A 27,597-nucleotide genomic window follows, 5' to 3' on the forward strand; every position below is an offset into this window, starting at 1 on the left:
AATCATACTTTTATTATTTTCTATGTTTGATGATGTCTGAGCCATAACCCATTTTGTGTCCCGTGTTCTGTGTCAGAGCCCTGGTGTGTTTAAAGGAGTCATGCAGAAGGTCAACCCTTTTAAATCTGCCTCTCAGGTAACAAAGCACTCTAAACAACACTCCATTGTTGTAATCATGACCTCTATTAGGGACGGGCTCGAGTAATGTTTTCCCAGATCGAGTACTCGCATGAATTACTCGAGTAGTTCCCGGGTAATTGTTTAGGGAAATACATTTTTAGAACACATCTTAAAGAGCATGGCAGCAGCAATAACCAGATATAACGAGTCACACACTACTGCTTTGCAGACATAACTGCACAGCAATATACCAGCAATGGATATATTGCTCAATACTGTCTTTCTCCACACAGACGTCTTCAACAGCGAGTAAAGCTCCATCTTCAGAGTCTCTGGAACGAGGAAATCTACCAGAGTCTTCACAGGTGGGTAGATGATTATGATGAGGGTGATGTTTGTACGTCTGAAATACAAACGTACTGTATACAAATGGTAGCCACACCACCAAAGCACTAAGCAGAAACAACTAACATTGGAGACATGTTTTAATTTTTGTTATAAATTATACGATCTGTTGATTGTGACTGTGTCCCTATTGCAAATTGGCTGTGTGTTATAGGAACCTGGTGTGCTGCAAGGAGTCGTACAGTTTCAGTTTATTTGTTAGAGATGGACAACGTACATTTAGGAACATTTTATAAAATAGAACGTAAATGTACCCAATTGTAGCCAAAAGGTCTCAGAATGTCTCCAGAAAGTCTTCTATACAGGTAGAGCTGCACAGCCAGCAAAGCAAAATGTCGTCAACACCTGTTAATTCCAAGCTTTAATCGGTTAGTTCAGTTTGGTGTTTGATCGGAGCGACAGTGACTCAGGAGGCAGTGCCAGTGGCTCAGGAGGTAAAGCGGTCATCTGGTAATTGGAAGGCTCCCGGTTCGATTCCCACTCCTCCCTGGCAGCGTGTCGAAGTGTCCTTGAGCAAAACACTTAACCCCTAATTGCTCCCGATGAGCAGGTTGGCACCTGCCATCCTCTGGCATCGGTGTGTGAATGTGAGGAACAAAATTGTAAAGCGCGTTGGATAAAAGCTGCTATATAAATGCACCATTTACCATTTTGATCACAAGTTATGTTGTACACAGTAACAGTTGATGCATTGTTATGCATGGATATAAATATGGACAGTGTAATTTGGCAATTACAATTGTAATTACAATACATAATGTTGTGACCTTAATAAATTGGTTATCAAATCTAGCTGAATCAGCAGCTGATTCGGAGTTGTTACACCCCTAGTATACAGGTATGAACATGTTGGATTGTCCCTTTAGTTTGTATGAAACAGACTCTTGCTTTAATTTGTATGAAACAGACTCTTGCTTTAGTTTGTATGAAACAGACTCTTGCTTTAGTTTGTATGAAACAGACTCTCTTGCTTTAGTTTGTATGAAACAGACTCTTGTTTTAGTTTGGATGAAACAGACTCTCTTGCTTTAGTTTGTATGAAACAGACTCTTGCTTTAGCTTGTATGAAACAGACTCTTGCTTTAGTTTGTATGAAACAGACTCTTGTTTTAGTTTGGATGAAACAGACTCTCTTGCTTTAGTTTGTATGAAACAGACTCTTGCTTTAGTTTGTATGAAACAGACTCTTGCTTTAGTTTGTATGAAACAGACTCTTGCTTTAGTTTGTATGAAACAGACTCTTGCTTTAGTTTGTATGAAACAGACTCTCTTGCTTTAGCTTGTATGAAACGGACCCTCTTGCTTTAGTTTGTATGAAACAGACTCTTGCTTTAGTTTGTATGAAACAGACTATCTTGCTTTAGCTTGTATGAAACATACTTGCCGAGTTTATTCACGGTCAGATCTGAACTGCGCACGGTATGACTGTTGCTTCCCCTTGTGTTTTAGTCATAACTAACTCTGTACGCTATGAAATAAGTGTCAAGTGTCAAGTCACAAAGTAAATACAGTCTCTGTCTCTCCTCTGTCTGTCTGTCTCCCCCCTCTCTCTCTCTCTCTCTCTCTCTCTCTCTCTCTAGGTCAGTATGCACTTGTTGCATAGAGACAAAGCTGTGGCAGCGGGCACCCCAGTGGTCCCTCGACTCCCTCCAAGACCCGCCAGCAGAGAGGTACGTTTGTTTGTTTATTGTTTTGTTTGTTTGTGCTCTCATTCAAGTAACGTTCTTAATTGTCACTTTGGATAAAAGCGTCAGCCAAATTACTAAATGTGACTTGAACTGCATTTAATTCATTATTACCAGGAGCTGGACAACCCCATCCCACACAGCCTGGACAGAGGAGATGGGCAGGTAGAGATGGATAATCCCAACACACACACACACACGCACACACACGCACACAAACAAACTATAATTAATTATAATTCTTACATTAATATCCTTGTAGGACAACAGTGATATAAAGAGTGAACTTCTCCCCAAGAGTAAGGTGAGAAGTTATTATTGATATTGGTGGTATAATAATACAATATATAATAACAATCATAATAATAATAACTGTCTGTCTGTGTTTACTTCAGAGGACTGGGGTGATGGGAGTCATGCAGAAGGTCAATCCATTTAAATCTACCTCACAGGTAATCAAATGAGACAGTGGTCTCTATAATCATGGTAATCACAGGGTGTCCGCGGGACCTTAAAAAGTCTTAAATTCAACTATCAACTATTAAGGCCTTAATTTGTCTTAAAATGTCTTAAATCCGACTTCCGGAGGTCTTAAAAACATGCCATGTCATCTTATGTTTCATTGTGAAATCTGGGGGGAAACTATTAACGGGAGATAAATCAGGCTTTTTTTTTTTCTTTCACGCAAACGGTACGCAGTGGGGCGGAACCTTAATGTGTGTCGCCGTCGGGAGCTATTTCAGAACACCGGAGCATAGGTAACACGTTATTCAAGCCGTAGCGATAACGCTGACGTTTAGTTTAGTTTAATTGATTTGTATTTATTTGCACTCGTTAATTTAACATGGGAAAGTGCAAATTTAATGAGAACTGGCTCGAAAACCCTCTGTTTGCACCGTGGTTGGTCCCAGTGAAAGACATGTACGAGGCCCGCTGCAAACTCTGCAAAAAGGATTTTAAACTGGGAACGATGGGAATAAAAGCAGTCGAGTCACACATGCACAGCGCTAAGCATGTTACCTCTACAAAAACCCGCCTGCAGACAACTTCAATATCAAATTTCTTTTCGACGCCGTCCACATCAACTGCTGAGGGAAGGGTAGGTCTACCACCAATTACATCTGCACCTGTCCGGGTAACGTTCGGCTCCACGCCAACCCTTGAAGCTGAGGTACTGTGGGTTCTAAATACGGTCGCAAAGCATCAGTCCTACAATGGAAATGAGGGACTAGGAGAGGTGTTTCAAGCGATGTTCCCTGACTCTGAAGTCGCTAAAACATTCACGTGTGGAAAAGATAAAACGTCCTACATAGCCAGGTTTGGATTGGCTTCTTGCATCCAAAAAATCTCTTCACGGATGTAAACAAGGGCAAGGACACGTTTGTGTTGATGAGAGTGAGAGCTTCACCCCACCCTGTTATTTTTTACCACCCACCTACCCCCTCCTAATGTACATCTCCTCCCCATCATATGTATATGTGTATATATATATATATATATATATATATATGTTAGGATCTATGGGTAACAGTACTGTATATTTGCATATCATATATGTTACAAATGTAACAGTAATATATACATGTATGTCCCTATGCCATAAATGTCATGATGTCATGTATGTTGTGTATGTCATAAATGTCACTATGAATTGAAAATGAGGGACCCTGATGTAAACAAGACAAACGTCTTTCTCTGGTCTGCATCCCCTTATTATTGTGTGTATTGAGCTGTACTGTATTGTACCCATTCTGAAATCTGTTAAATAAAGTATTCATTCAACCAAACTACAAAAACAAAACAACTGGATGAATGAAAACGTTATTTAACAGATTGCAGAATGTGTACAATACAGTATGGCTCAATACACACAATAATAAGGGGATGCAGACCAGAGAAAGACGTTTGTCTTGTTTACATCAGGGTCCCCCATTTTCAATTCATATTGACATACACAACATAGAATAGATAGAATAGAAATACTTTTATTATCCCGTGGGAAATTTGACACTGCAAATCGCTCAACATTTAAACATTTAAACATTTAAACATTTAAACATTTAGACAGGACAGGTCACGAATTAGAATAATAACACAAATCAATCAAGTTGCCTAGGATAAGAGTAGAGTAAAATAGAATAAAAATGAAATAAAATATACAGAAATAAATACAGTAAAAACATACATGACATCATGACATTTATGGCATAGGGACATACATGACATACAGGTTATACTGTAGTACTGTTACATTTGTGACATATACGATATGCAAATAATATACAGTACTGTTACCCAGAGATCCTAACAGAAAATATTATATATATATGATGGGGATGAGACTGTACATTAGGGGGGGGGGGGGGGGGGGGGAGAGGTTGGACATTTACGGTGGCCAGTTTCGAATTGCAGTCTCCCGTAGATGCTCTTTAAGAGCGGTTTTGAATGTGGGCAGGGGTAAAGTGGGTTTTAGGAGTGAGGTTAAGCAGTAGTCTGACCAGTTTGTTTTGTGATGTTTGTAATCTTGTTTTTAGTGCCTTTGAGGTGCTTTGGTACCATGAGGTGCAGGCATAGTCGTAGTACCCTTGAATGAGTACTGAGAGTACCCATGATTTTTGCCATTTTGTTATCGTGAAATTGGTATTAAATTTAATTCTGAGTGGCATTAAAAAGTCTTAAAAAGCCTTAAATCTGACTGGGCTAAACCTGCAGATACCCTGAATCAAATGAGACAGTGGTCTCTATAATCATGGTAATCAAATGAGACAGTGGTCTCTATAATCATGGTAATGAAATGAGACAGTGGTCTCTATAATCATGGTAATCAAATGAGACAGTGGTCTCTATAATCATGGTAATCAAATGAGACAGTGGTCTCTATAATCATGACATCGCAACGTTCTGTTAAGTACTCCATACTGTGTCTCCCTGGGCCCGGCGTTGAGATAGCTAGCCTGGCGTTGAGATAGCTAGCCGGCGTTGAGATGGCTATCCTGGTGTTGAGATGGCTAGCCTGGCGTTGAGATAGCTAGCCCGGCGTTGAGATAGCTAGCCCGGCGTTGAGATAGCTATCCTGGTGTTGAGATGGCTAGCCTGGCGTTGAGATAGCTAGCCCGGCGTTGAGATGGCTAGCACGGCGTGGAACACGATGCATATACAGTATATATGCACAGGTTTGGTGCAGAGGTGAGTGGCAGCCTATCTTAGCAGCTCCCCACTCCCTCTACATTTTACCCCTATTTACTTCTACCTGCACCCCCCCCCCCCTCCCCCATGCTGCTATGATGCCTGAATGTCCCCAAGGGATCAATAAAGAAATATCTTATCTTATATAGTATATTGTCCGGCAGCATGGCTACATGAATAGAGCTCCGGATTTATGATCAGAAGATCACCGGTTCGAGCCCCAGTCAAGGTCGTTGTCGGAAAGTGGTGGTGGTGTTGTCCAGCAGGGAGCACTCTCTGTCCTCTGGACTTGTCAGTAACAATGGCCCTGTTATGGTGATGGGGACACCATACAGCTGCGAGTGCCGTTCTCTCGGACGAGATGCTAAACCGAGGTCCTGACTGAATTCCGTCGTTACAGAACCCAGGGTGTCTATCGCAAACGGTAGCGGGTTCCCCGACGTTCCTGGCCAAATTCCCCATCAGGTCTCTGACATCAAGGCCACCTAATCATCCCTCCCCCTTAATTGGCTGATATCAATCCCTGTCTCCTGAGCCGTTCAGCCATTGTGTAGTGTGATGTGTGCCGGGTGCCAGTGTATGGCAGCCATTGAGCCTGCGTAGCCCAAGTTTCGGTGCTACCAGTGGTGGTGAGGGAGTTTCCACCCTACATTGTGGGGAGCGCTTTGAGTGTCTAGAAAAGCACTATATAAATGCAATGGCCATTGTCGTATAGTAGGTTATAATGAAACGTTTGTTTAAAACATGCTTTTTCATGCAGGTTTCTCCTACAGTCAGTAAAGCTTCTTCTACAGACTCGCTGGAACAAGGAGGCGCCCCGGATTCTGCAAAGGTGAGGGTGGTGATGAAGATGAAGATGATTATGATGGTAGTAGTAGGAAGGGGAGTGGTCCACCACTGCAGGCGTAAAGGGGCACTTCACCTATTTTAAACAAAGGTTATATGATGCGAGAAATGATAGCAAACAAATATGGAATGTTTTTAATGAAATGATGGGTCGAAAGACAACTGTGTGCACACCCTTAGTGGAATCAAATGGATTTGTTCTCACGAAACCAGGTGAGATTGCAAATCATTTTAATGAATAGTATGTGGGTAAAGTATCTAAACTAAGGCATGCTATGAATATGTCAAACAACCTGAAAACAAATGACTGTATTAAGTATATTATAATGAAAGACAAAATGTGTGAATTTGAATTTCATCAGGCTGAAGTCAGTGAGGTGGAGCGGTTACTCCGCTCTCTTCCTGATAGTAAGTTAGCAGGCCTAGATAACCTGGATAGTAAAGTGCTGAGAATGACTGCTGGTATTATAGCATCTCCTATATGTCATATTATGAATAGATGTTTGGATGTGGGTCTATTTCCAAAGATGTGGAAGGAGGCTAAGGTTTTTCCTTTACCTAAGGATACCAAATCTGCTTTTAATGAGGGAAATTCTAGACCTATAAGTATTTTACCTGTCTTGAGCAAAATCATGGAAAAGTTGGTGCATTCACAAATTCAAGAGTATTTTGTTTCAAACAAGCTTGCAACAGATTCTCAACATGCCTATAGAGCTGGTCACTCTACTTCTACTGCCTTGATACAGATGACTGATGACTGGCTTAAAGCTATAGATAACTCTATGTTGGTGGGAGCTGTGCTGTTAGATTTTAGTGCTGCATTTGATGTGCTGGACCATTCTCTACTGGTTGATAAACTTAAATGTTATGGTTTTAACTCTTCTGCTTTAAAGTGGATACTAAGTTATTTGTCCTCTAGATCACAGAAGGTGTATCTAAATGGCAGCCTGTCCAGTAGCAGAGGTCTAGAGTGTGGCGTGCCGCAAGGAAGTTGCCTAGGACCTTTGCTCTTCTCTGTATTTACGAATGACCTATCTTGGGCTACCAAATGTGCTACAACAGTTCTTTATGCAGATGATTCAACATTGTATTACGCGGCACCATCATGCAATGTACTTAATGAAGTTTTGAGTAGAGAACTTAAAGTTGTGCATGACTGGGTAGTATGTAATAGACTTGTCCTTAATATCTCCAAGACTAAATGTATTGTGCTGGGAACAAGGCACAGGTTATCTACAAATCCAAAGCTTCATTTAAACTTGTGTAATTCAGCAGTTCAACAAGTTGAAAGTACTAAACTCCTTGGAGTGATGCTGGATTGCACTCTGTCTTGGTCTCAGCATATTAATTATATTGTTTTAAAAATGGGAAGAGCAATTGGTATTTCCAGGAAATGTGCTTCTTTTGTTGCCCGTCCCCTTTTATGTCAGATAGTGCAAAGTTTAGTTTTATGTCATCTTGACTATTGCTCTGCGATGTGGTCATCTGCTGCCAGTGGTGACCTCAGGAAGCTCCAGGTGGTCCAGAACAGGGCAGCACGGTTGGTACTGGGCTGCTCACTAAGGTCTAATGTGAGCCGTATGCATGCCCGCCTCTCTTGGCTTAACGTTGAAAATAGATTGTCTTTTAATATACTTGTGCTGTTCAAGTTGGTCATGAGCAGTAAGACTCCTGTTTTTATACATAATCAGATTGTTTTTAGTAATACTGTGCACGAGCATTACACTAGAGGTTCCAGTAGTGGGCAGCTTGAATTGCCAGGTCCTAGAACCAGCGCTCTGGGGAGATCTTTTATTTTTAGAGCATTAACTCTGTGGAATGGCCTGCCTCGGAACCTCTGCTGCATTTACAGTAGATTCACTTTTAAAAATAATCTTAAATTGTTTTTAAATTGTTTTTAACACTGTAAAGTGGTTTTTTGTTTTTGTTTTACACTAATGTAATTTTAGCTATTAATTGTTACAGTAGGTTCATTATGCATTGTGTGTACTGACTTTTAATAATTTAGTTTTTTTGCAATGGTGATTGTTTTTGTGTTTTTTTTGTGCGTGGACCCCAGGAAGACTAGCTGGTTGCTATCGCACCAGCTAATGGGGATCCCTAATAAAATCAAATCAAATCAAACCAGAAAAAACTATGCTGATTTATTCACACATCCAAAAACACACATTCATTTAGTTTGACAGTTACAGGGAGTATATTTGTTTGAATATGGCCACCAGTGATCATCGGGGACATTGACTCCTTTTAATCATGTTAATTACAGCTCAATGAAATGATGTAGATGAAAACATAACAATACCTTCTCTTATAGGGACTGCTGCCTTATCATTTCATTATTGAGCTGTAATTAATATAACACAAGGATTCAATGTCCCTGGTGACATAACCGGTGGCCATATTTAAAATGTACTCAATAACTGTTTTTGGATGTGTGTGAGATTGGGTGAAGTGGCTCACATACTAGCTTTAGGTTGAGCGAGTGATGTAACTACTTCTGGGGTTGGAAAGTAACTTCAGGGAATCATACTTTTATTATTTTCTATGTTTGATGATGTCTGAGCCATAACCCATTTTGTGTCCCGTGTTCTGTGTCAGAGCCCTGGTGTGTTTAAAGGAGTCATGCAGAAGGTCAACCCTTTTAAATCTGCCTCTCAGGTAACAAAGCACTCTAAACAACACTCCATTGTTGTAATCATGACCTCTATTAGGGACGGGCTCGAGTAATGTTTTCCCAGATCGAGTACTCTCATGAATTACTCGAGTAGTTCCCGGGTAATTGTTTAGGGAAATACATTTTTAGAACACATCTTAAAGAGCATGGCAGCAGCAATAACCAGATATAACGAGTCACACACCACTTAACTGCTTTGCAGACATAACTGCACAGCAATATACCAGCAATGGATATATTGCTCAATACTGTCTTTCTCCATGCAGACGTCTTCAACAGTGAGTAAAGCTCCATCTTCAGAGTCTCTGGAACGAGGAAATCTACCAGAGTCTTCACAGGTGGGTAGATGATTATGATGAGGGTGATGTTTGTACGTCTGAAATACAAACGTACTGTATACAAATGGTAGCCACACCACCAAAGCACTAAGAAGAAACGACTAACATTGGAGACATGTGTTAATTTTTGTTATAAATTATACGGTCTGTTGATTGTGACTGTGTCCCTATTGCAAATTGGCTGTGTGTTATAGGAACCTGGTGTGCTGCAAGGAGTCGTACAGTTTCAGTTTATTTGTTAGAGATGGACAACGTACATTTAGGAACATTTTATAAAATAGAATGTAAATGTACCCAATTGTAGCCAAAAGGTCTCAGAAGGTCTCCAGAAAGTCTTCTATACCAGGGGTTCTCAACCTTTCTGCTGCCAAGGCACCCCTGTGTTCAATAAAATATTCCAGGGCACCCCTACATACGATAAAGACTTTTCCGGTCCTGTCTTTTTTGCTACAATGATGACAAAAGGGCTTGCTTTCAAAATGATGTTTATGTAAGAAACCGGGAAACACATTTGTGTGTATATGCAGGCTATATAATGCATTATTAACAGGTGTTTCAGGTCTAAATGGCTTAGTACTGTTGACATTACACTGCTTGTAGTAGTAAATCAAATAGCATATTTCTTTAAATACAATTACAGAAAATTTTATTTTTTTTTAAATACAGAAAAGGATCACTAAAGTGCTATAATAATAACTTAATTTTATATAGCGCCTTTCAGAAGACCCAAGGTCGCTTTACATGGGGGGGGGGGGGGGATGACAAATTAACAAACATAGTGGACAGACACAATCTGTTGCAGCTGCACTGTTCTCCATAAAAATAGCATATTTGGATAAGTTTGATCATTTCTCTTTTTTTAAATACAGAAAAGGATCACCAAGTTACCATTTCTCAAAAAATATAAATAAATACAGAAAATAAGCACTTGTTCACTCAGTGGACATTTCGAGCTCAATGCGAGGTCTGCTGCTGCTGGCTAATAATACGGTCAATACGTGGGGAGATCTTTGACAAGGCAACACGCATGTCATCCTCAAGGCTCAACTTGGCCCTATATTTAGTTTTCAGAGCTGTCATGGATGAAAAGCCAGCTTCACACAGATATGTGGTGCTGAATGGTATCAACACCTTAACTGCTGCATACTTGGTACTCAGCACCACACTCTGAAACTAGCTCGCCAGGTGGTATCAGATGAGATTTCAATGAGTTCTTCCAAGATTTTGGATGGAGATGTGTCAGGAAGCTTTGTCTCAATGTTGTCTGTAAAGGTTTTTTTTATCCAGAGTAACTTGGTGATCCTTTTCTGTGTTTTATAATGATTTTCAGATTTTGAGAAATGGTCAAACTTATCCAAATATGGTATTTTCATGGAAAACAGTGCAGCTGCAACAGATAGCACTTTAGTGATAATTTTCTGTAATCTAAAAAGAAAAAAATATATACCGGTATATATTTTTTTAATAAAATCTCAAGGCACCCCTGGCAGCTCTCTGCGGCACCCCTGTTGAGAACCGCTGTTCTATACAGGTAGAGCTGCACAGCCAGCAAAGCAAAATGTCGTCAACACCTGTTAATTCCAAGCTTTAATCGGTTAGTTCAGTTTGGTGTTTGATCGGAGCGACAGTGACTCAGGAGGCAGTGCCAGTGGCTCAGGAGGTAGAGCGGTCATCTGGTAATTGGAAGGCTCCCGGTTCGATTCCCGCTCCTCCCTGGCAGCGTGTCGAAGTGTCCTTGAGAAAAACACTTAACCCCTAATTGCTCCCGATGAGCAGGTTGGCACCTGCCATCCTCTGGCATCGGTGTGTGAATGTGAGGAACAAAATTGTAAAGCGCGTTGGATAAAAGCTGCTATATAAATGCACCATTTACCATTTTGATCACAAGTTATGTTGTACACAGTAACAGTTGATGCATTGTTATGCATGGATATAAATATGGACAGTGTAATTTGGCAATTACAATTGTAATTACAATACATAATGTTGTGACCTCAATAAATTGGTTATTAAATCTAGCTGAATCAGCAGCTGATTCGGAGTCGTTACACCCCTAGTATACAGGTATGAACATGTTGGATTGTCCCTTATGTGTTCTGTCTGCCTTGTAGATGCCAAAGGAGGAAGCTCAGACAGACAATGAAAAACAACATAACGGCAAGCAGGTAAAACTATTGAAAATAAGAATGTTGAAAACTAAAGGTGATCACGTTTTTTTGCTCCCGATCCGATCATGTGATTTTGAGTATCTACCGATACCGATATTTCCCGATCCGATCAAAAACAATAAAAAAAATGTAAATTATAATTTTTTATTTATTTATTTATTTTTATTCAACAAACATGACCATGTTCACGTCTTAAACTCATACTGAGGTCTTGGTTTTAAATTGCATATCATCATTCATTTATTTATTGTCACACAGAGCAGACGAATTTTGCCAAAACAAACCAATAGTATCCAGCTGCACGTGATCGGATCGGGACATCCCTAGTTGCCAGGCAACAAGAGAGGGCAACTCGACAGGGGCTCAAAACGATGACAGACTACAAAGGCGCCTCCCTCAAACTGAACAGTGACATCTCCTTAGCAAATGACCTCAATACCTTCTATGCGAGGTTTGATGCTGGTAATAACAACACCAGCTCACAAGCCACGGCAATGGGGGGGGGGGGGGGGGGGTCGGCTGCTGATGGAGGCGCAGTGTTCAGGGTAACAGAGCATGAGGTGAGGCGGACCTTTAAAAAAGTGAATATCAGGAAGGCAGCAGGTCCGGACGGCATCCCCGGCCGCGTCCTAAAAGTCTGTGCCGACCAACTGGCCCCAGTATTCACTGACATATTTAACCTGTCCTTAGAACAGGCTGTCATCCCCACCTGCCTGAAGAAGTCCACTATTATCCCTGTACCCAAAAAATCCAAGCCTGCTTGCCTCAACGACTACCGCCCTGTAGCTCTCACCTCCATAGCCATGAAGTGCTTTGAGAAGCTAGTAAAGGGCTACATCTGCTCCTCCCTCCCCATCAACATGGACCCCCTGCAATTTGCATACCGCCCCAACAGGTCCACGGAGGACGCCATAGCCCATGTGCTGCACACAGCAGCATCACACCTGGACAAGAGGCAGGGGAACTATGTGAGAATGCTATTCATCGACTACAGCTCGGCATTCAATACCATAGTCCCCTCCATACTCATAGCCAAGATCAGGGACCTGGGCTTGAACTATGACCTCTGCCAGTGGGTCTTGGACTTCCTGACTGGCAGACCACAGGTGGTGAGAGCAGGCAACTGCACCTCCTCATCCATCACCCTCAACATAGGGGCTGTGTTCTGAGTCCCCTCCTCTACTCCCTGTACACACACGACTGTGTGGCTCAGCGGAGTAGCAATACAATCATCAAATTTGCTGACGACACAGTGGTGGTGGGCCTGATCTCTGCCAACGACGAGAGGGCCTACCTGGAAGAGGTCAAGGTCCTGGCGGGATGGTGCCAGGAAAACAGCCTCTCCCTGAACGTCAGCAAAACAAAGGAGATGATTGTGGACTTCAGGAGGTCGGGGGTCAAGGACTACAGCCCCCTCAGCATCGACGGGGCACCGGTTGAGAGAGTCAACAGCTTTAAGTACCTCGGAGCCTACATATCCGAGGACTTGACATGGACCACACACATTGACAGTGTTGTGAAGAAGGCACGACAACGCCTCTACTTCCTCAGGCGCCTAAGGAAGTTCCAAGTCAGTCAGAAGATCCTTAAGAACTTCTACTCATGTACAATAGAGAGCATCTTGACCGGCAACATCACCTCCTGGTTTGGGAATAGCACTGCACAAGACCGAAGCAGACTACAAAGAGTGACACGTTCAGCCGAACGCACAATTGGAGGGGAGCTCCCCACCCTCCAGAACATTTACAACAAGCGTTGCAAGGGCAAGGCTAAGAGAATCATTAAAGACTCCAGTCACCCGAACAACTGCCTCTTTGAACTGCTGCGGTCAGGCAAGCGATACCGGAGTCTCAAGGCGAGCACAGAAAGACTCAGAAGAAGCTTCTATCCCCAGGCCATCAGGCTGCTAAACGAACAATGAACACTACACAACAACAACCACCAAACGCACATAGCACACACATCCACACGCACACACTCACTTTAAACAAACACACTGTAGCACCCACTCCACACACTTTATAGCACACACCCACTTTAAACAAACACACTGTAGCACCCACTCCCCACACTTTATATTTATTGATGAAGGATTGCACTACAACTCGTACACCTTACTGTAAATTGTACCTAAATTGTACCTCATCCCATTTCTGCTTTGCACTATATAGTACTGTACATTAGTACACTGCATAGTATTGTATATTATATGGTAACTCAGAACATTGTACATATGTCTATACCGAACACTGTGACCTCATTTTCTTCTTCTAAATTACATGCTATACTATGTTATTTGATACTATCTTGTCTAGCACAGTCTCTGGAGCGTAACAGTAAGAAGCATTTTGTATGAAAGTATTCTGTACTTCTGTATGACAACTATTAAAGAAACTTGAAACTTGCTAGCAGGAATTGAAGCGTGACACAGGGCAGAATATACAGTACTGTGCCATTTATCTGGGTAACGAGAAGTTGCCTTGTAATCAATCCAGGAACGTTGAGACGACTTCTTGGGCAATGTTTCCATATCATATTGCCCAAGAAGGTGTCCAGCAGTGTTCGAATTATGAGGGGGCCAATGGGGGCTCAGCCCCCATAGCTAGAGTCTGAGCCCCCATAGTCAAGACCCCCTGTGGGGGTCTCTCAAAAAAAAAGAAAAAAAAATATGTACGAATTAGTATTTATGTTACCTAAATAAATTGTTAATAGATCATATTTTTCTTTTCAGTTTTTAAAAGAACTGAGTAATTAATGTTGTGGAATAGGCTGCATTTCACCTCCAAGCCGCTATGCGTCGCCCATGAGCGTCGCCCATAAGTTTAACGCTACTGCAACCTAGTGAAGAAGAAGCAGCAAGCAGCTGATGTAAACAGAAGGCTGCCGGTCCGTGTCCTGCAACTGAAAACATAAACACTAAACAGTACGCCACATGCCGCCAAAAAAAAGGCTCAACCCGCCGCAAGGCTGTACAAAGCTGGACAGCTTTGGTTTTATAAAAAGGCCAAAGACTGACGCTGTTAGTGCAGCAGCTAGCAGCGCTACTGTCACTGAAGTTGACACTGCTAGTGCTAGTACTAGTGTTAGCTCTGCTGCTCCTGTGCGCAGTGCACCTGTTATTGTTACCGCGCCGGTTGGCGTCTAGTTTTTTACCAAACGGTTCGTGCGTTTTGCGAATCTGATTGGCCACGCACGTTTCTGGTCATGTGACATGTGTGCCCAATTGCGTGACAAGCAGTGTCTTAGCCCATTTCCGCATCGAACAGCCTGCAAACGACCTAACGCCTAGTTTATCACTGGTTAAGCTAAGGCGACTCTTTCGCAGTTGGTTAAGGTTAGAGTTTGGAATCAGGGCTGGCGTTCTATCGCCATGCAAGACAAACTCTAACCTTAACCAACTTCGAAAGAGCGCCTAAGCTTAACCGTCGAAAGAACTTGCCGTCACACGATTGGGCGCACATGTCGCATGACCAGAAACGTCAGTGGCCAATCAGATTAGCAAAACGCACAAACCGCTTGGTAAAAGTAATGACGCCGCCGGCCTGCCACTGCCAGACCCGAGTCTCCACCACTAGACCTGGACTGCTACTCAACCACCACAATGCTGGGGTCCGAGTCAGTGGAACTTTTGGAAAAATAAATATAGCTGGTTATTTGCCAAGGAGGGATGCATTGGCTGCCTTCCATGTAAAAACGTCAAGACATTGTTAAATAAATCATTTGGAGCCCATTTGGCAGAGCAGTGGATGAATGGGACTGTGACTAGCTCTCAGAGCAAGAAGTTGAGGAAGAAAATATACTTGCACAGAGCACAGTGATAGCATTGCTCATGATGTGGCGGCTGTAGCTGAGGAGGTAGAGCTAGTCGTCACTATACTCGCTTTGGATAAAAGAGGTCAGTGGTTTGAATCCCGGCTCTTCCAGTCTGCATGTCGGTGACATGCTGCAGTAGTTACTTTTCTTCTTGTTGTTCTAAGAAGATGCTGCTACTTCTAATTTATTTTTCATTCAGTTCTTGATTACCTGTGCACATTTGTTTATAACATTATTTATTTTGATTTATACAAGTATTTATTTCATGTTCATTTTATTATCAGATGATAATGTTACTTACTGTATCCTGATAAATGCTGCTGTTGTGCCATACAACTATTTATTTTCCATTCGATTATTTTGTTAGTTTTTGATTTATAAGTGCAGAGACCAAATAAATGTTAATTCAAGTTCATACATTTTGTCTAATTTTTCAAATTAAATTGTTGTATTTTATCAGATGCAAAATGCAAATAAGTAAATATGGCATTATATATCAGAGGTGAGTAAGAAAATTAACAAATATTGATGGTTAAGAATGAGCCTGAATAATGACATCACACAATAGTCTAATGATTAGACTGTTGTGTGATGTCATTATTACTTAGTTAGACTAATCCTAATGAGATATTCCTCTAAATATGACTTCGAAAACAGCCACAATTTCAGGAAAAAAATAGTAAAAAAATGTAATTCAGGGGGCCCCCATAGCTCTCAGGTGATCATTCGAACCCAGGTGTCAAGTATATCACCACCCTAATGCAGCATGGATTTACAAATTGTTCGGATAACTTAAAAGTTGTGGTTGAGCCTTGGGTGAGCGTTTGTAAAAAAAAAATGCATATTTTTTATTTATTATTAAAACAAAACAGAACCCAGGGGTGTTCAAAGGCATGATGCAGAAGGTCAACCCGTTCAAGTCCTCTGCACAGACACAGGTACTGGAGATGATGATGATGTTAATAATGATGATGATGATGATGTTAATAATGTATCGACTTAAGAATCTTTCATTCTTACATTTCTTTTGCTTGCCAATCCCAGCGCAATAAAAATTATTGGAGTGAGGTGAACAGACTGAAAACCAGTGTTAATTTTGGCAGCTATTTAAATTTTAGTTTTAATCATGTGTCAAATGCTCCTTTTTGTTTTCATCATATTTAGTCTCCTTCATTTATTTTTAGTTTAGTCAGTTTTAGTCAACTACAGGTCTGAGCATTTTAGTCTGGTCAGTTTTAGTCTCGATTTTGTCTTTTTTGTTTTAGTCTAGATTTAGTCGCAGAAAACGGATGACATTTTTGTCTAGTTTTCGTTAATGAAAAAAAAGGCATTTTATTCTCTTGTAATGCAATTCTATGTACCGCTACAGTCAGTCAAATTCACATTCATTTCTATTGGGATCATAGATTCATGTAGACTCCCCACTCCCCCCATAACGTAATGAGTTAAAGATGTAAACGGTTAAAGACCCTCACCAGTCTTAAAATAACAAAAACAGTAAAGTGAACCGAACGTTTCCACAGCCCATGTGAAGCAGACATGACCCCTGGTTGTACAAAAAGAATATATATACATATAGAGCATAGAAGTGCTCCACATACACCATAAGACATAATCAAACCAATAGTTTTAGTCTTAGTCATGTGTCAAATGCTCCTTTTTCATTTTCATCATATTTAGTCTTAGTCAGTTTTAGTCAACTACAGGTCTGAGCATTTTAGTCTTAGTCCGTTTTAGTCTCGATTTAGACTTTTTTGTTTTAGTCTAGATTTAGTCGGGGGAAAAAGTTTAGTTGACGACCATATTTAGTCATAATTTTCGTTGACAAAATTAACACTGCTGAAAACGTTATCTTATTAGATATATATATATATAATATATATATATATTACTATTGCAGATGTGGACAACGTTTTTCCTTTGGGGAAATCATTTGCAGTGTTAAAGTTAAATACATGGCAATAATGACAATAGTATTGTGATGATATGGTATCGTGGGGCCTCTGGTGTTTCCCACCTGTAATAATGTTCTCTAGTAATCCGTCAACTCAACCAGCGTACCCTACATCCCCCCCTCCTCCTCCTCCTCCTCCTCCTCCTCAGGACAGCCTGTCCCAACACAGCGGCCTGTCCTCCAGCACTGGCAGTTTAGCAAGTGAAAACAACAACATCACAGAGAAAAAGGTAACGACTCACGGTTTAAACAAAATGACAAAGGACCCCATAATTAAAAAAAAGTATTAAAAATGTATCATTCTAGTTTGAAAGTAATTGTCATTGTAGAGAGAGAAGTCTTTATTTGTCGTGCAGATTAACACACACACGGAGATGGGTGACCCACAGGAACACACACACACACACACACACACACACACACACACACTCATGCACTGAGTCGCCGATGAAATGTCTCTGCACTTTTCCCATCCCGTCGGCGTGTATGCTTTTACCAACGCATTTGTGTTGCCGGGTTCCCGTTTTGCGCTCTGATTGGCCACTGACCTACACGCGTACGCCCCCCCTCGCTATCGCCTTTGGGGCGTGAGATATGAAGACAGATTTGCCTGGGTATAGGAAGGAAGTACCATACGAGCCGCAAATTGATCATGCAGTGAGTCTGCGACAACAACCCAATAATAAACACTCGAAACAGCTATTACCAGACAATTACAACAGCAGTGGTGCCTGCTTCAAATGTCACGTATTATAGGCTATAAGCCCGTGTAGATCTATTCGGAATAATAAACATATACACACTCTAGCAAAACATGACACAATGTGATCCTATCTCCGATAGAGCGGCTGGCCACAGAGACGCCAGTTGAACGAACACATCGGGAGGAGAATGAATGAATGAATGAATGAATGAGAACTTTATTTAACAGATTGCAGAATGGGTACAATACAGTACGGCTCAATACACACAATTGTTAAGGGGATGCAGACCAGAGAAAGGCTTTTGTCTTGTTTACATCAGGTTCATTCATTCATTCATTCTCCTCCCGATGTGTTCGTTCAACTTGCGTCTCTGCGACCAGCTGCTCTATCGGAGATAGGATCACATTGTGTCATGTTTTGCTAGAGCGTGTGGGCTTATAGCCTATAATACGTGACATTTGAAGCAGGCACCACTGCTGTTGTAATTGTCTGGTAATAGCTGTTTCGAGTGTTTATTATTGGGTTGTTGTCGCAGACTCACTGCACTGCACTGTCATTACAATACTCTCTGACAGTATTGTCCCCACGAAAAAGGTGCAAGTCTTCCCAAACCAGAAACCGTGGGTGGACAGTACTATCAGAGCAGCTCTGAACTCTCGCACCACTGCCTACAACCTGGGCAGAGAGTCAGGAAACATGGAGGAGTACAAGGCTACAGTCTATACTCTGCGCAAGTCTGTAAAACTTGCAAAACGGACATAGGCTGACAAACTGGAGACACAAATGGCACAAAACGACACAAGAGGCTTATGGCGGGGACTGAGGACAATAACTGACTACAAAGTCAGCGCCCCCTCAATGGGGAGCGACGACGCCTCTCTCGCGGACAAACTCAACTCTTTCTACGCTCGGTTTGGGGTAGACAGTGGCGCCGCTAGCTCAACGGCTAGTGACGTCACTGGCGCGCCGGCTGTCGTGGAGGGGGGGAGGCAACCGCGGGGGGGCGGGGACGCTCTCTCGTTGTCGGAACACCGTGTGAGAAGAGCATTTATGCAGGTGAACACCAGAAAAGCTGCTGGCCCAGATGGTATAACAGGACGCATACTTAAGTCCTGTGCCAACCAGCTAGCCCCTGTGTTCACCGCCATATTTAATCAATCCCTGGCAGAGTCAGTGGTCCCTGCCTGCTTCAAGATGTCTACCATCATCCCTGTACCAAAGAAACCCTCCCCAACATGTCTCAATGACTACAGACCGGTGGCACTCACCTCTGTGGCCATGAAATGTTTCGAGAGGCTGGTCAAGGATCACATTTGTGCCTCCCTCCCCAGTGATATGGACCCCATGCAATTTGCATACAGGCCAAACAGGTCCACGGACGATGCGGTCTCCCAAGCAGGGGTGTAGCTCCAGATTCTGGGCCCCATGAAAGAATGTATTTGTAGGCCCCCAGTGAATGCGAGCGCGCGTAAGCGGAATTCTTTTTGGCAATTTTTTTTATTGATGAAAACCCATAATATGGTTTTTACCTATACATTCGGATCAGCAGTTCAGCACCTGCACTGTTGGTGGGTGAGCCTAGTAAAGGATGTCGCATTGCGTTCATCTTCAATGAATGGACCAATGCAATAGTCTACCAAAGCCCCCCCTCTCTCTATATATATCTCACACACACATACACACACACACACTTCAGAAACAAACATAGTATCAATGAGAGCATCAATAATACACCTGAGTGATGTCTAGTAAAAAAAAAAGTGCTGGGCCCTTGGAATCATCCTAAGCTACCCCCCCCCCCAGCTACGCCCCTGCTCCCAAGTACTGCACAGCACCTTCTCTCACCTTGACCGCCAGAAGGGGGGCTATGTGAGACTGTTGTTCATTGACTATAGCTCAGCGTCCAACACCATAGTCCCCACCAGACTGGTGGACAAGCTGATCGAGCTGGGTCTGAGCTCCGCTCTGAGCGCCTGGATACTGGACTTTCTGAACGAAAGGCCCCAGGCGGTCAGGGTGGGGGGTCAGACCTCCAACACCATCACCCTGAGCATCGGGTCCCCCCAGGGCTGTGTTCTGAGCCCCCTGCTGTACTCACTTTACACACACGACTGTGTGGCCAAGTTCAGCTCCAACTCCATAGTGAAGTTTGCAGACGACACAGTGGTGGTGGGGCTGATCTCGGACAACGACGAGAAGGCCTACCGGGAGGAGGTTGAGGTACTGGAACGCTGGTGCCAGGACAACAGCCTGCTCCTGAACATTGGTAAAACCAAGGAGCTGATCGTGGATTATAGGAGAGGACAGCAGGAGACACACACACCACTGAGGATAAACAGGGCTACCGTGGACAGGGTGAGCAGCTTTAAGTACCTGGGGGTCCACATCTCAGAGGATCTGACATGGTCAACACACATAGACTCAGTCGTAAAAAAGGCGAAGCAGCGCCTCTACCACCTGAGACAGTTAAGGAAGTTCAGAGTATCTGGGAAGATACTCCAGTCCTTCTACTCCGGAGCGGTAGAGAGCATCTTGACTGGAAACATCACTGCCTGGTATGGAAACAGCACGGCACAGGACAAGAAGGCCCTACAGAGAGTGGTGCGCTCAGCCGAGCGTACCACGGGTATTGCACTAACACCCCTGCAGGTTCTATACAACAAGAGGTGCAAATCCAGAGCCTGCAGAATAATGAAAGACCCACACCACCCCAACAACAGCCTGTTCATGCTGCTGAGGTCAGGCAGACACCTGTGAACCCCAGCTACTAGGACAGAGAGGCTTCGGCTCAGCTTCTTCCCCCAGGCCATCAGAGCCTTGAACACTGAACTCTCCACACACAAGCACACATGAGCACACACACGACACACACACTGTACACGCTCACACACTAGCAGCCACTTTAACATGAGCAAGCACACACTCATGCTGCACACGCCCACACTTATGGCCACTAAGGAAAGGTCACTTTAAAAATAGTATAGTATAACCTGAGATTGTATAAAATAGCAATGTACAGAAAGACCCAGTGCCTCATCCGTAGCCATGCACTAACACAGGACCTAGCATGTCCTCCATGCTCTGTAAATAACGTATGTACAAATACCGATATGCCCTACTATGTTACTGTTTATTGCACAATGTTGTTTATTGGATTCTATTATATGTTGTTACTACTGTATTGCACATCGTTGCGGGCAAGACCACCCGCATTTCATTGTATACTTGTATGCCGTGACAAATAAAACTCTTGACTCTTGACTTGACTTGTTCAATTTGCGGCTCGTATGGTACTTCCTTCCTATGCCCAGGCAAATCTGTCTTGATATCTCACGCCCCAAAGGCGATAGTGAGGGGGGCGTACGCGTGTAGGTCAGTGGCCAATCAGAGCGCAAAACGGGAACCCGGAAACACAAATGCGTTGGTAAAAGCATACACGCATCCCGTCGTCCTTCAGACATGGGCTGTGGCGTGGGCCGTGCCCGGGGACAAAAAAGTGCTCCTGTCTGTCTTCGTCAGGGACGCATTAGCGATCTGTTCTGCATGTTTTTCCATTGGGTTTATATTCTGGAGGGGAAACCCTTGTGAGCACGGAGGGAGAACATGCAATCTCCTCACAGAAAGGCCTGGGAGATACCTGGCAACACGGCGACCTGGTCCCCAAGTGGGAATCGAACCCAGGATCTACTAGCTGTGAGGCGACAGTATTATCCACTACACTGCCGTGCCACGTATAATAAATCTACGTTATATATTGCCATTTGTTATGTATCGCCATATACGTTTATGTAACACTATTGGTACCACTTTTGTACTCAAACAGGGTATCTGCACGGTATTACAAATGTAAGGCCTTAAAATGTATTAAAGTCTTATGTTTAATTACATTTTCTGGGGGCGCAGCCCGGCTGTCGGGAGATGAAATAATGTTTAATATATAAAATGTTTTTGTATTCAAGTCGTTGTTTTTTGCGGGGCTACTGGGAGCTTGGTGCGTCTGGCGTGCGAGAATTTAAACGGGTGCACAAGTGCAGCCGCTGGTTCAGTGTCGCTACTATGTGTTGTTTTTTGCTTGTAAATTTTGCTCCTAAGTGGTATTAAAAAGGTCTTGGAAAGTCTTAACTCTAAGTGGTATTAAAAAGGTCTTAGAAAGTCTGAACTCTAAGTGGTATTAAAAAGGTCTTAGAAAGTCTTACATTTAACTTGTTGAAACCTGCAGAAAACCATGGTATTACCCCATTAATAACTCTGCCCTGAATTTGCAACACTCAGACCTGCCCTTTAAATTTAGCACGTCCAGCTTTAAATATCTTGGAATCAACGTCACCGTTCAATATCTGGCTTGTTCTCTGCTAACTTAACCTAGTCTCCAAGACCAAGTCTGACCTTCAGAGATGGAACAGTCTCCCACTCTCGTTGATTGGCAGAGTGAACAGCATAAAAATTAACATTCTACCCATATTTCTCTATTTGTTTCAAAATAGCCCTCTATTCCTGTCCCAAAACTTCTTTAAGACACTTGACCAAATGATAGGCTCTTTTTTATGGGGCAACAAAACGCCCAGAATCTCCAAAGCTCTCCTTCAGAGATGCAAGCTAAGTGGGGGCGTTGCACTGCCCATTTTCCGCCTTTATTACTGGTCTGCACACATTCACAAGATAAACTACTGGCTTGAGTCTCCTAACACTCCCTGGTGTAGGTTAGAGTCTCGCTACTGCTCTTCATCTTCCCTGCCTGCCCTTATCTATTCTTCTCTGCCTTTTAAACCTAGCCAGTTTACAGATAGCCCAGTGGTTCTTAACACTTTGGCAGCAATGTAGACGCCATTTTAAGTTCTGTTCTGCATCCATCATGACCCCAATATGTAAAAACCATCTGCCCCCCCCCCCCCCCCCCCCCCCCCCCATTCTACAGACTCAACTTTTTCTCAGTGGCAGAATAAAGGTATTAAGAAGACATATGTGGATGGGGTGTTTTGCAGCTTTTCTCACTTGTCATCCTCTTTTTGGACTCCCCCCATCCCATATGTTTAGATATTTTCAGCTGAGACACTGTACAGCTACCATTTCCCCTCCTTCCCTTTACTCCCCCCCCAAACAGCCATGGATTGACCTACTCACTTCAAATACACACCAAAGAGCATCTATCTCAAGGATCTATGACACCCTTATGTCATTCAACGACAGTGGTTTAACCAAAGCTAAAACCAAATGGGAACGGGAGCTGGGGATGGAGTTTAATAATGACTGGTGGGATGAGGCCATAGAGAGAATACACACCACTACATCCTGTGCTCGTCTCAGCCTCATACAACTCAACTTATGGGGGTGGGTTACTGGGAGGGCTCAGTTTTATTATTTTTAAAATTTTATTATTATTATTATTATTATTTATTATTATTATTATTATTATTATATATATATATATAATTTTTGTATTCGTATTTCAATGTCAATCTTTCAATTTCAATGTATTTTTGTAGTTTGTGTAAAAAGGGGGAAAAAAATATAAAAAATAAAATAAAAAAAACATGGTATTATCCAATTTAAATCATGAATCTGATACGATATAATTATGATATTTTCTGGTCACTACCATCATCGAAGTGACCAAGAAATTATGGAAATACCATGATTCTTATTTTGGAAATGCAACAATAATTTATTTCGAAATACAACAATACTTTTTTTGGAAATGCAACAATACTTTTTAGGGTAATAGAAAATGTTAGAAAAAAAGCAGAACTTAGAAGTGTTTCCTCTTCCAGAAATCGGAACGCACTCACTTCCTCATTGAGCCACCTGCTGTGTATGATGCCACTCCCCCCAAGAGGCTAACATGTCCCCCCTACCCCCAAGATAATATACATTCTGAAAGATGTCTGCTGTTCGCCTTAAGCCTTTCTTAGACCATTCGTTTTGGGTTTTCACTCCAGTTAAAGTGTTCCTTTATGAATCCCCTTGGGGAGGTCCAGGTTCAAGAATGATTGAGATTAGTATCTATTTTTCTTCATGATCTAAGAAGATCTTATCATTTACTTTATATTTTAGTAAAAGTAGAAATACCCAGATAAAATAGTATTCTGGTAAATGTCCTTCAATATTCTGCTTAAGTAAAAGTAGACTAGTATTGAATGTAGAATGTGTAGTTTTACCTTTTTTTTTTTTTTTTTTTAATCTTTTTCCCCCTCCTTTTTCCTCCGATTTTCTCCCATCCCAATGTTAGTCGTATGCCAATTCCCAATCCCCTTCCTGGTCGCTGCGCACTTACCCCCCACAGTCGGTCTGGGAGAGTGGAGGCTACCATGACAGCGTGCTTCCTCCGACACACGTCCAGCCAATCAACCGCTTCTTTTCACCTGGCAGCGCGGATTCTCACTGAGAGGGCGTAGCGTGTGGAAGGATCACACTATCCCACTTAGATCCTATCCGCGCTTAGCAGGCGCCCCGACCGAACTGTAGGAGTCGCTGTTTACAACGACCCGGACCCACCCCGCCAGCTTCTCCCACCCTCTAATACTGCCAATTGTATTAGTGTGAACGGCCAGCCAAGCTGGTGACAACCCCGGAGCTGTGAGGGGTTGGTGACGAACGCAATCTCCGTTACGCCACCTGACCGCCCCTTGTGTAGTTTTACTTTTGATACTTGTGTATTCCAGTGCTTGGGAGTGTTCAATTCTCGAACCATTGACCTCTAAAGGTTATGTTAAAGTGGTATGTGGTCCAGTTATGCTGCTCTGATTTAAAGGTTATGTTAAAGTCGTATGTGGTCCAGTTCTACTGCTGATTAAGTACAGTACAATACTTCCATCACTGATTTCAGTATTGGAGAAATTCTCCAATAATTTACTGATGACCCTGTTTTAGCGTGGTATTGGGCTTGTTTTAGCCTGATATTGGCCATGGTTTAGCCTGGTATTGGCCATGGTTTAGCCTGGTATTGGGCTTGTTTAAGCCTGGTATTGTTATCTGATACCACAATCTGCATTGTCCATGTCTCCTTCTGCACTGCCCACAGGTGAAACAGGGGGAAACTGTCTCAGACACTGTTGATCATCCAGGGACTAAACAGGTAATGTCTATAACAGGCTCTGAGGGACTAAACGGGTAATGTCTATAACGGGCTCTGAGGGACAGGGATGCAGTGGTGGGTGGATGGGGTACCACGGCGGCCTAGTAGTTCGCTGAGCAGAAGTACGCGCAATCGCGCACGGTTGTGTACGCGCAGTCGCGCACGGATGTGCACGCGCGCGCACACAAAAATGCGTTCACCATTTCCACTAGACTCGTCGCGCCGTGCGCCAAGTACCCGGCGGCCGGCACTTATCTATCACCTAGACTTTGCATAATAATAGGATACCGATAGCATAACAAAGAACGAGAAGAGCCAAACCAAAATACAAGCCTGTACCAATTGGTGGGGGTTTGCTTGAGCTGTGGAACCTCTCACTATGTGACAATGGTCCCGACTGGAACGATCAAGGATGAGGCATTAAGTTGTGCTTCAGAAGGAAACTGTCCTTCTGTAAACTAAGTTACATTGTTAATTTAGTTTGTATTTACTTTTCTAGTTTAAGTTCATTCAATTAAAGAAATTGTAACTATAAATAGATTTAAAACATTGTTTGTTTTTCAACCATATCTGTTGACAATATAATTTCTTTATATATTGAAGGCTACATCCTGCTACCTTTTTCAGCTTCTCTATTTCAAGGCAATATTTACAAAAACTAAACTAAAACTAGTAATTTCCTATACAAACATGTTTCCTACTATTTATTCTGCATAATAATCATCTGTTCTGTGCACGTGGCGTCCGGGCAGTTCCCATATTACGACTGCACCACTGCTGAGGGACTAAACAGGTAATATCTATAACAGGCTCTGAGCGACTAAACAGCTAATGCTATAACAGGCTCTGAGCGACTACACAGGTAATATCTATAACAGGCTCTGAGCGACTAAACAGGTCATATCTATAACAGGCTCTGAGCGACTAAACAGGTAATATCTATAACAGGCTCTGAGCGACTAAACAGGTAATGTCTAACAGGCTCTGAGCGACTAAACAGGTAATATCTATAACAGGCTCTGAGCGACTAAACAGGTAATATCTATAACAGGCTCTGAGCGACTAAACAGGTAATATCTATAACAGGCTCTGAGCGACTAAACAGGTAATGTCTAACAGGCTCTGAGGGAACATTTCCCCGCAGCTGCTCCAGGATTTAGCTGAATTGTTAGATGATTATCGGAGCTGAAAATGCTTGAAAATTACGTTTTTCTGGGTGAAAAAGGCAAGATCATTTAATCATAAGTCGACGTATTTATTTGCTGTAAAAGTTGCAGAAGTTTATGGGGGGGGTGCAAAGGATAACATTTGGATGATTTGTAGACAAAGTGCTTTAATCTGACTTGTATTTATAAATTACAGGTTATTATCCCGTAGGATTTGGTGGTTGTTCTTGTGGTCATGTGTAGGACATGGTTGGAATTCTAAGCCCTGCAATATGTGTGTTTCATGTTATCTATTTCAGAGCCAAGGGGTGTTCAAAGGCATGATGCAGAAGGTCAACCCGTTCAAGTCCTCTGCACAGACACCGGTACTGGAGTGGAGATGATGTTGATTGATGATGATTTAGAATTCAGTGTATCATGCAGGCTCTCCTAGCCTTGGGTCCAGGCAGGGGATGTCTGTCATTTTATATGAAAATTATTTTCATGTGAAAAACTCAGTCCGGGAACTCCTTCATTAATGTTTGTTTACACGCCTGTAATCACTCAGTCAGTTGATATAGCTGCTATATGTACTGTTTAATTACATGTTTCTCACCCGCCAGCTCTCTCTCTTCTGCTCAGGACACCCAGTCCATACACAGTGACCTCTCCTCCAGTTCTAGTAGCTTGGATGACAGCACCATCGAGAGACATGTAAGACATTCATTCATTCAAACCTCCTTTTATTTATTCTCAAAGGACAATTGAGGTCACCCTCATTTTCAATGTTGTCGAGACTTAGACATTTCAATGCATAATTTATTTACAATATTATAATAATACATCTGAATAACTATCTATATAGCACTTTGCACACACTGACTGCAGTCCAGCAATTAGTATAAAATGAACATAGGCATAAAATCAGTACACAGTTGACAGAATAAAAACAATGCATGAATTGCAGACATAAGAATAGGTATAAAAGACAATAAAATAAGTACAATAAGTACAATGTTGCTCGAGACATGAACAATATCTCCAAGTCGTTCCTTCCATTTGAAGCATACATTTGTATTGTCCTAACACTAGAACAGCTGGGCCAGCCATATTATGTCATATGGCATGTGACTTCCTAAAAACGTGTTCTTTAGACATCTGCAATGTTAGAATTTCGAGAGAAAAAACACAGAGGAAAAAAGACGCGTTTCCAACTTCCCACCTCTGACCATAAACGAATGTAGCAGAAGTCATGGCATTGTCATCAAAACACACTGTTTTTGGAATCTGTTAGAAGAAGCAACAGTTGTGATTGGAGAATCAAGAAAAGAGGGCGGGGGTTTTAGATGGGTCAATTCAGGGGGAAAGTTGCCATGACGAGCAACAAAAAGATGCACTAATGTAACTCGTTCAAATGCCTTACTATACGAAATATATATATTAGTACATTTCACATATTAGTTTAAGGGTCATCAAGAGAAACATTA

At 42.4% G+C, this 27,597-nt stretch overlaps 1 protein-coding gene across 4 annotated transcripts in view; it reads left to right on the forward strand.

Annotated features, from left to right (window-relative positions):
• The window catches only part of LOC311239003 (uncharacterized protein), a 70,991-nt gene that overhangs the window by 6,740 nt on the left and 36,654 nt on the right, over nucleotides 1–27,597 (forward strand). The window contains exons 6-20 of one of the 4 annotated variants that reach the window (XM_084327220.1): nucleotides 77–136; nucleotides 414–485; nucleotides 2,106–2,195; nucleotides 2,328–2,375; nucleotides 2,473–2,514; nucleotides 2,606–2,662; nucleotides 6,157–6,228; nucleotides 8,841–8,900; nucleotides 9,183–9,254; nucleotides 11,366–11,419; nucleotides 16,108–16,173; nucleotides 17,339–17,419; nucleotides 24,912–24,965; nucleotides 26,431–26,496; nucleotides 26,753–26,824. In XM_084327220.1, coding sequence (XP_084183346.1) covers nucleotides 77–136; nucleotides 414–485; nucleotides 2,106–2,195; nucleotides 2,328–2,375; nucleotides 2,473–2,514; nucleotides 2,606–2,662; nucleotides 6,157–6,228; nucleotides 8,841–8,900; nucleotides 9,183–9,254; nucleotides 11,366–11,419; nucleotides 16,108–16,173; nucleotides 17,339–17,419; nucleotides 24,912–24,965; nucleotides 26,431–26,496; nucleotides 26,753–26,824 — 966 coding nt within the window. The remainder of the gene's footprint in view (nucleotides 1–76; nucleotides 137–413; nucleotides 486–2,105; nucleotides 2,196–2,327; nucleotides 2,376–2,472; nucleotides 2,515–2,605; nucleotides 2,663–6,156; nucleotides 6,229–8,840; nucleotides 8,901–9,182; nucleotides 9,255–11,365; nucleotides 11,420–16,107; nucleotides 16,174–17,338; nucleotides 17,420–24,911; nucleotides 24,966–26,430; nucleotides 26,497–26,752; nucleotides 26,825–27,597) is intronic. The other 3 variants (XM_084327221.1, XM_084327222.1, XM_084327223.1) reach the window with 3 other exon arrangements.

The sequence above is a fragment of the Notolepis coatsorum genome (genome assembly GCF_963971535.1).
Source record: "Notolepis coatsorum genome assembly, chromosome: 13".
NCBI lineage: Eukaryota > Metazoa > Chordata > Actinopteri > Aulopiformes > Paralepididae > Notolepis > Notolepis coatsorum.